The 9,888-nt window shown below is 40.9% G+C and overlaps 1 protein-coding gene across 1 annotated transcript; it reads right to left on the bottom strand.

The window, feature by feature from the left end:
• Nucleotides 1–903: 903 nt before the first annotated feature.
• LOC146673325 (low affinity immunoglobulin gamma Fc region receptor III-like) lies at nucleotides 904–7,852 on the bottom strand. The gene is made up of 7 exons (XM_085401910.1): nucleotides 7,822–7,852; nucleotides 7,051–7,086; nucleotides 6,596–6,868; nucleotides 6,271–6,516; nucleotides 5,999–6,184; nucleotides 4,065–4,166; nucleotides 904–947 (listed from the first exon to the last, which is right to left on the bottom strand). The coding sequence occupies exons 1-7, from the start codon at nucleotides 7,850–7,852 to the stop codon at nucleotides 904–906; spliced, it is 918 nt and encodes a 305-aa protein (XP_085258036.1).
• Between the last annotated feature and the right edge of the window lie 2,036 nt (nucleotides 7,853–9,888).

Consider the following 9,888-nt stretch of genomic DNA (forward strand, 5'->3'; position numbering starts at 1 on the left):
AGGCAGATATGAGCTGAAACACAGGAATCAAACCAGGGACGCTGCTGTTATGGAGCTGAACTGGAACCATTCAGACACTGAGGCCCTCTGAACACATTTTAATTACAGCTGTGCAGAGACACACTGATGACTGACTGGAACACTATGATTCACATTTTACATTAACACCATCCTCACACATGTTTATATGTGACCACTAGAGGGAGATGTTGGACTTTAAATGCCTCGCAATGATATTTCTTCAGTTTTGTTTTTTCTGAGTGACAAAAATTCAGATGTTTTTGTTTTTTAATTCACTATACATAAAGTTAGTTTCCATAGAGGCATCATTGAGTTCCAATACTCAACCGTACTAAAACACTTAAATAATTTTTTGAGAACAAGGTCAGACACAGTGACTCCAAACTTTCCAGTGTTTTAAGCAGCAAACAAAGTGTTAAAGAAGAATCTACATCTCACAGATACTTTACAGATATTCCCACTGCAGTTTTAAACCACTGAACAATGCTCCTATTGCTTTAAGTCTGCGGTTGTGGTGTAATGTTTTCTGTTTGTTTTCCCCACTGAAGAGAGGAGTGTAGCAGTTAACCACAATCAGACAGGAACAACTCAAATGTTCCATCTGACACCTTGGTGAAACCCACAGAACCACACGAGGAAAACAATCGAGAACTTTGTTTATACAAAAAGACAAAAAGATAAAATAAATATAAGTGGAAATGGTGATGACCGCAAATATATAAACATACTTATTTTCTTATTGTTGATTTTACTGTAAAATACATATTTAGATAGAGACAAAAGACATAAAACATATAAAAATCTGTTGATGTCCTCTGGTCTGAGGTGCTGGGGGGACCAGTTAGAGACCAGCAGCTGGACGCCAGTGGTTGGACTGGTGGACTACTTCAGTGAAGAGTAGACGGCGTCTGGCTCTGGTTTAAAGTCTGAACACAAACACACACAGTTCAAACAACAGGAAACATGATGTAGTTCAATCAAGACCTCCAATCTCCACCTCTCTGCATCAGACACAGTCCCAGTTCAGACTTTACTGGGAACCAGCTCAGATGCAAATCACGGAGCTTTTTTAAGGTAAAGCTGAGGCTGAATGACACACAGAAATGTTTGTCTCAGACTTGAAACCAACTCTGCAGTCTTTGAGCATGCCCAACTCTTAACCATTTTTCACACCTTGCAAAATGAACACAAAAACCTAAAGTTAAACTGTTACATCACAGTTACTGTAAGCTGTAGTTGATGAAATGATACAAAGGATACACAGTGTTTTCCATTTCCCATCCATTTTTAAGATAATCAATAAAAATGTTGTGATCTGCTGCGTGAAACGCTACAGTTTTGTGTAAAAGAAAGCACCCATGCCCCAATAAAGCAGCAACAGGAGCAGATTTATTTAAACAAGTTATGTTTGTTAAATTGCCATAATACACACTGCATTTGAGGGTTGGTGGCAGGATGTTTAGCACTGTTACCTCACAGCAGGAAGATTCTAAGTTCAATTCCACCGTCCGACTGTGGTCTTCCTGTGTGGAAGTTTAAAAACATGCACTTGTTGGGGATAGGTTAATTGAAAGCTCTAAATCAGACAGACTGGCGACCTGTCCAGAGTGTACCCTGCCTCTAGGATAGGAGGATTGATAGTTAGTAGTTGGTTTTATTATCTTTTTATTTAGTTTCAAATTAATTTTAGTTAAAGTCTGAGATAAACTGGTTGCTGGCTAACAGTGCAGTAAGAGAAAATATTCCAACACGAGAATGACCCTAAGCACGCTGCAAAGACAACACTGTGGTGGCTAAAGGTCAACTCTATGTTATAGGGCATTCTAGCCAGAGCCTAGACTTGGAACAATTTAAATATGGTTTTCCCCAGATAATCACCATCCAACCTGAGTCACCTTGAAAGGATTTACAATAACAATGGCCTAAAACCCACAAATGCAACCAAATACCAATACATAATGGCAATCAGAGTGCTGTTGCCTAGCCTGTAAACATCTGTGTGTTCCCATGGATATGCCTTCCCAGACCATCACTGACACACCTCCAAACCAGTATTGCTAAACTGGAGGAGGTCAGGCCCAAGGCTCACCCTTATAAAGTCTGTTTCTGATTGTTTGGTCAGAGATATTCAAACCAGTTGCCTGCTGGAGGTCCGTTTGTAGTTCTGACAGTGCTCGTCCTGTTCTTTCTCACACAAAGGAGATTTCTTCAAACTTTAAAACGATGCCAGGCCTTGGAGAACATGAGGATGTGAGTTGGCTAAGTATGTGACCTTAACCTTCATTATTAGTGTCTTGACTTTGAAAATACATTTCAAGAAAAAATATTAAATAATAAATCATATGAAAGGACCTTAATAGAGCTGCACAACACATTGTTTATTCTTTAAATACAACAACTGCAAGTTCCTTTAGTTTTTATAGATAATAGATAATAGAAGCCAAAGGTTTCAACCAATTCTGTTCCAATCATATGGGTAAAGAAAAAAAAAACTATACAACTCTAGTATGCAAAGGTCAAAAATCAATGTGTGGTTACAAAAACAGGCTGATGTCAGCATATTGTTATAAAAAATCAGAAAACATTAAAGTGTTAGTATAGCCTTTGCCCTTCAGAGGGCTTTGTTAATACGGAAGTTACAACATTTATAATTAGCGGCAGGTTCTCACTGTTTTCTATTTTCACTTCTTAAAGCCTCTGATGAAAAATATGTGAGTACAGAGACCTCGTCTGTGTGAAAGCAGTGACCACAGAGCAGCCAGTTTCTGTCAGTGTCGTCTAACATACCTCACATAAGCGCACAACTCATTTTCACAACATGAACACTGTCAACGGCCAAACCAGAACTTTCTGTGGTGAAGGGTTTCATCAGCTTCAGACTAGAACTACACAGGAACGGGAAGTAGCAGCTGTGGTTTTACATGAACAACTTGAAGCCAGATTAATGCGTTGTATAAAAGGCTGCTTGGTGTCTTTAGTCTGTCTCTTTAAACATATCATATTTATTCACCCTGAAAGTTGTTTGTGTATCAACTCCAGACAGAACACCCATCTGAGCCTTATCTGGGCTACCTCTAGATTTGTAGCTCAGTTATCACACTGCCAAAAGTCACATCAGGGGGCTGACCTATTTAAGGTGTATGTGTGGCCCTAAAGATGACTGCTAATGTGTCATATTTGAGCCAAACAAAACAGAAATATTTTGTGTCTCTTTTTTATTCCTTAATTTCAGGTGGTGTGGGACAGTGTTTGTGGAGGTGGGGTTTCGGTGTGCACTATGGGCGTGAAAGCTGCAGAGAGGCATGTAAGACTGTAGCGACTGCTCAGATATGGGTTTGGTCTTTCAATACATTTGGCCTATATTGTATTAATTCACTTCTTTACCTTTGAGTACATTTTTATAATTTTTTCACCAGAGTTAGAAAAACATAAAGAATTGCCTGATAAACGTATGCACAAGGCAAAATAGACACAACTACTAAATGAGCTGTTTACAAGTAGAAACTCCTCACTGACATCTGGCAATGGAAAATCAAAAGTATCCATTCAAATGAAGTGTGCGTTGTAGGTCACGGATATATCAATATTCCTCACGTTTCAGGCTGTGAGAGGTCTTAGCTAAATTATAGAGTTTACCTGAGAGTTTGCTAACACAGAATTGCCGGATGTTGATTGGCTGTTTTATTGTGTTTAAATCTATACACTTCCTGACTCAACAGGATTGTTTTTAACTGAGGTTTTAAATATTTGACCTCCATTATTAAAGTGGACAAACTGATAGATTATAACTTGAGATTTTAAATTGCAAAGTTATGAATCACACTAAACATGTGATTTCTCAATATCGCTGTGTCCTTTAATTTCAAGTAATACACTTCCGCTGCCTCTGATAGAAACGATCAAACACTCAGCCATGTTTTTCTTTAAAAGATTATTTTTGAGCCTATCACAGCGTGTTAGCATTCTAATGTTAGCGTGTAGCCTGAACTAAACCCTGTGTTAAAGCTGTGAAGAACCGTGATGGCGAGAAAGAGCAGCTGTACCTCTCGTCTTTGACTTTTTTTCAGTTTCTTTGACGATGATGATTTCTTCATAACTGACATCTTCTGTTCTCACCGTTGAATCCACTGCAATTGAAACCCTCCCTGTACACAAAGCACACACAGAAGTCGTAATTGCAACTGGTCGTACACTTCTGCTACTGTAGAACTCTTCAAACCAAAAGCATGTGGATCATTGATTTTAATTTTAATTTACATTTAGTGTCTAGATGAATAAAGTTTACACTGAAAACATAATTGATTATCATCAGGGGACTGCATTTAGTCAACATTTCAGAAAGTCACAAAACTAGAAAATAACAAACATAAAATATAGATTCAGACAGGGACTAATAATAATGGATTTATATAGCGCTTTTCAAGGCACCCAAAGCGCTTTACAATACCACTATTCATTCACTCTCTGGTGGAGGCAGCTACAGTTGTAGCCACAGCTGCTCTGGGGCAGACTGACAGAAGCAAGGCTGCCATATCGCACTATCGGCCCCTCTGGCCAACACCAGTAGGCGGTAGGTAAAGTGTCTTGCCCAAGGACACAACGACCAGGACAGAAAGTACAGGGATCGAACCGGCGACCTTCCAGTTACAGATACGCTTCCCAACCTCCTGAGCCACGGTCGCCCCAACTAATGGAATACAAGTAATTATAAACGTTTCTAAAGGAGCCATATAATGCATTTAATGCAAAGTTTGAAGATAAACTGTAATATTTTAGTTCAGTGATTAAATGTCAGTTAGAAAAATTATTAGTAATTACAGTTTCTCTTATATTGTTTTAATACTAAGAGCTCTGTGGAGCAACACCTACAGGTGACTTTTTAAAAAGACAAACAGGAAACTATACGACTGCAGAGCTGTAAAATCGACCACAGACCACAAACACACACTCAAGCATAGTGTAGACTCAGTAAGCACACAGTTAAACTTTAAAGACAGACTCCTGATTTCGATGTCTACATGCTTATTGTTTTCTAGTTTTTCCCACGCCACTTAGAGACTCTCATTTTTAGAGGGGCACCAGCACTACAGGTCATTCTAGTGGTAGACTTGTGAAGTAGTCCCTGGCCCCAAAGCTCTTCAGGAGTGCATTTTTAGTTGTTCCATCAATATTTAGTAGAGCTTAACTACTGTACGTGTGTACTAGCCAATGCAAACAAGGTGAACCATTATATAAGAAACTATTACCTAAGACAGCGGTCTCTAACCTTTTTTGCGCCACGGACCGGTTTATGCCCGACAATATTTTTCACGGACCGGCCTTTAAGGTGTCGCGGATAAATGCAACAAAATAAAACTAGTACCGGTACCCGAAAAAAGATGATTTATTCATAACACACGTGAAAAGACCCAGGAAAACAGAGTTAACAATAAAAACAATAACAAAATAACGCTGAAAACCGATAAAAACCCTGAAAACCATACATTTCACACCTGAGCCTCAACTCTCGCGGCCCGGTACCAAACGACTCACGGACCGGTACCGGTCCGAGGCCCGGGGGTTGGGGACCGCTGACCTAAGAAACGTGAAAAAGGAACACATAGACACCGTAACCATGGGACAGAGAGGAATGACTCGATCTACAGTAAATATTCCACCATCTTATATTGTATTAACACTGATGGTGACACAGGCAGCTGTAGCTGAACTGGACCTCTAGACAGACTCTGTGCTGTGGCGATTTTTAAAGCATTTAAATTTTATTATCTCACAATAACTTTGGATTTCTCTTTAGTTCATTGTGCTATCACACTGTCCAAGAAGTCTGCTCTAGATTTGGTGACTGAAATTCTAGGATGTTGTTTGGACGTTACCAGGTACCTGTGATTCACCCACAGAAAATCTCCTTGCAATTACACACACACACGATGTAAATCATAATTAATGTGTAGATTATTCTGACAGGTCTGAGTCTCACCTTCAGGTTTCCTGTGAACATATCGTCTCACCAGCAAAACGAGTAACACCAGTAGAACCACAACACAGACTGATCCAACACATGACAACACAGAGAGAACAGGAGGAGAAGGGGATGGAGGAAGAGTGATGGAGGTGAAACCAGGAGGAGAGTTGGATCCAGGTGGAGGTGTGGTGGTGTGTTTCCCTAAAATAAAGCAAACACAGTCATTAAGTTGTCGTCACATTGTGAATGTTGAAAGCTGCAGAAACACAGACAGGTGAGTGTGTCACCTGTGACAGTGATCCAGCTGGATGGAGACTCTCCATGACCGCTGATGTCACACTTGTAGAGGCCTTCATCAGACCTGGAAACATGCTGGATGGTCATGTGACCTGTAGGCTGCTTCCTGATGAGGGAGCCATCTTTATAGAAAGCAGCTGGGAGGTTGGAGGGAGTGGTCTTTGTTTTACAGAGCAGAGTGACGTCATCTCCCTCCATCACAGGGAGGACAGGACTCTGCAGGATCACTGATCCACCTCAACACAGAGACAAACTACAGCATTTCATCCATTTACACACAGCTTCATCAACACTAACTCCACACACTCAGCTTACCAGTGACTGTCAGCTTAACCATGTTACTGATGGGACCCTCTCTGGACTCACACCAGTAAACTCCACTGTCTGATTTGTAGGTATTGGTGATGTTACAAGAACAATTCGCTGAACCAACTGTTGTTCCCCACTCAACTCCACACTGAGTCCTCTGTCGTTTGCTTGTGTTTCTCCTCAGAGTCCATCCAGCAGAGCTGTCGTCCTCCTCACAGCTCAGAGACACAAAGTCTCCTTTAAAGATCTGAGAGCTGCTGGGACTCACAGTCAGACGAGCTGTGAGGGTTAAAATGAAAAAACAAAACCTGATGATCTGTTATAATTAAGAATATAATTCTCTGAATAATCCATAATTTAATCAGTTTTATATTTGAGATCCATTCTCAAACATGAACCCAATCAGGTCATATCATTGAGCATTTCTCAGGTTTAAACGGTGACAGAAGAAGGTTACTGACCTTGGTTTGTTGTGCAGCTCAGCAGTGAGATCAGAACTAAAGAGAAATGACACTCAGGTTGATTTCAGGTGAACATAAAGAACAACTCCACACAAACAGCTGACAAACCCACAAACACGTCTCTCTCTTATATATCTGCTCATTTTCTATTAGATGTCAGAAACATCTTTCAAGTACAGTTTGGACAACAAAAGACTAACATTCACACCTACAGTCAGTTTACAATCACCAGTTAACCAAACATGTCTTTGAACTGTGAGAGGAAACCTACACGGATGCTAACCACTGCATCTCTGTGACACCTGTGCTGTTAGATATGATTTAGTAACCTTTCCTTTTTATTATCATTTAATAGCATTCAAGCTTTTATTTTATATTTGTTAGTGACATAAATGTATCCATAGTTTGAACTCATCATGCTTTTTATATAAAAAACAGCTATTAAAGTGATCATTATAATTATGAGCAAAAATTACAGTGTGATTATATACAAACTCTCCACTACATTTAGATAACCCAGCAAAGTCATGTGTCCACTGTGCAGCTGTGTTGATATAATGAGTGAATGATTTGATCTTTTCACTGCCTGCTGTGTTTCCTCGACTCCTGAGCAAAGATAAAGAGTCAGTTCAGACCTGCAGTTGGTCCTCGTGGTGTTTGAACTTGAATTCAGCCTGATTTGTTTTTCATGTCTTCTCCTCCATCATCAGTTATCAGGAGAGCAGACAGTCAAAGTACAAGAATTCAAACAAACACAGAGATTCTACTTACAGAGCAGACACAGCACAGATGTTTCCTTCATCGTCCTTCTCACTCATTTGAGCTTTTTTTCATTTCTGTCACTGACACCAAGTAAAGCCCGCCCTTTTCCTCTGAGCACCAGCTTTTCTGTTGGTTCAAACACAGAGGTGAGAAGTATTTCCTTTCCATGTAGTGGACCTTCCTCTATTGGTTCATTTGTGGGGCACTGGTGTGGGACTGACTTCTTTTCTTTGTGGAAAGTTATAAAGAATACAATTAAGAGAAAATATAAATATAATTCAGTACTTCTTGATTCATAAATTCATGTACATTCATGCACAGCTCCCAGTTTAGATCTGGGAGACAAACACCCTCGCTACTTTTAAGAATACACTTAAAACTTCCCCTTTTGATAAAACCCATCATTAGGGTTGGTTCAGGTGACTCTGCATTCTTCCTTAGTTACTGCAACAGACTTAGGCTGTGTTTCTCCTTCTTTCATGTTTATTCACCTCTTTATTTAATCATCATTTACTATTTATCTCTTACTCTCTTCCACACCATGTTTTTTTTAATCTCACCCCAACCAATCAGGCTGCCCCTCCCTGAACCTGATTCTGCTGGAGGTTTCTTCATGTCAAAAGGGAGTTTTTCTTTTCCACTGTTACCAAACTGCTTGCTCATAAGGTGTCATAAGGCTGTTGGGATAGTCTCTGTTTTCTTTGTACTGTTATACTTGAGGCAACTAACAACACACTATATATATTGTGTATATAAATAAGAATGAATTGAATTATGCATATCTCTAAAACCAGTGCCACTAGACAGCTCAGTGGTCTTTTCTCTTGAAAAGAAAGTGCATGCATTAGGATGTTGCATGAGGTGGTGCATGAGGTGGCAACAATAATTTCGCTCAAGTGAAAGAGTTTGGTCTGTGGTAGGTGAGGTTTCTTGTTTGTTGCTGCATTTCACAGTCGCCTTGGGTTTTTGTGAATGTCAGGGGGCTGGGTCTGCATTTTGAGTGTATTTTGTATTTTTTGATTCCTCGTAATGTTAAGTTCAAGCGTATTATTAGTATGTCTTAGTTAGGTTTTGTTTAAAGTTTCGTCCAAGCTCCCTTGTTTATGTGTCGTATTCTGTTCTATCTGTATGATTTTTTGTTATGTCTGTGTCTCGTCCCCTTAGCTGTTTTGATGTTCCTCTTGTTGTGTATCTTTTGGTCTCCCCAGGCTGACTAGCCAAACTAGCCAAACAGCAACTTGCCAGGGGGCTAGCCCAAAGAGCTTTACACATCCAGTCATCCACCCATTCACACACCTTTTCACACACTTGTGATGGCAAGCTACATTGTAGCCACAGCTGCTCTGGGGCGCACTGACAGAGGCGAGGCTGCCAGACACTGGCGCCACCGGGCCCTCTGACCACCACCAGTAGGAGACGGGTGAAGTGTCTTGCCCAAGGACACAACAACCGAGACTGTCCAAGCTGGGGTCAAGCCGGCAACCTTCTGATTACAAGGCGAACTCCCAACTCTTGAGCCACGATCGCCCCCAAGCTGTTGCAGCTCCTTCTTAAATCCATCACTTTAGGGTACAGGCAGGAAAAGGCCCACCTGGTGCTGGAACTGAAGAATTCAGGAGACCCGCTCATTGGGAGTGCCAAAGTTCCCATTTGTACAGGTCATAAATGGAAGCCACAGGAAGAGTTAGGTCATGCCATTTCCGATCTACGGCATGAAGACTTGTTAGGGCCGTTTAAACCAGTCACAAGCACTGCCCTGGGCTTAGGACCAACGTTCTGGTCTAAAACCACCACGAGAAAGCAGTAGGCTATGGTGGTGGATGGGATAACCAGACGGGACCTGGACTGCTTCCATGTTAAGGTTATATCTCAGGGCAACCCAGGAGCCTGGACAAGATGGGATGATACTATTAACAGGTACATCACCTAGGCAGACATCTGGAGGACACCACACTCCAGACCTGTTTCAGGTGGTGCCATGATAAAATGCTGACAAATTTGGCTGAGATCCTGGAGAGCTGTAAGGTAACACCAAACTGCATGCCAGAAGCAGCCAATCATACGCAAGCAGGATTT

Source organism: Rhamphochromis longiceps, linkage group LG3 (genome assembly GCF_057381845.1).
Source record: "Rhamphochromis longiceps isolate RC_006_pf linkage group LG3, R_longiceps_female_GT1.1, whole genome shotgun sequence".
In the NCBI taxonomy this organism is placed as follows: Eukaryota; Metazoa; Chordata; class Actinopteri; order Cichliformes; family Cichlidae; genus Rhamphochromis; species Rhamphochromis longiceps.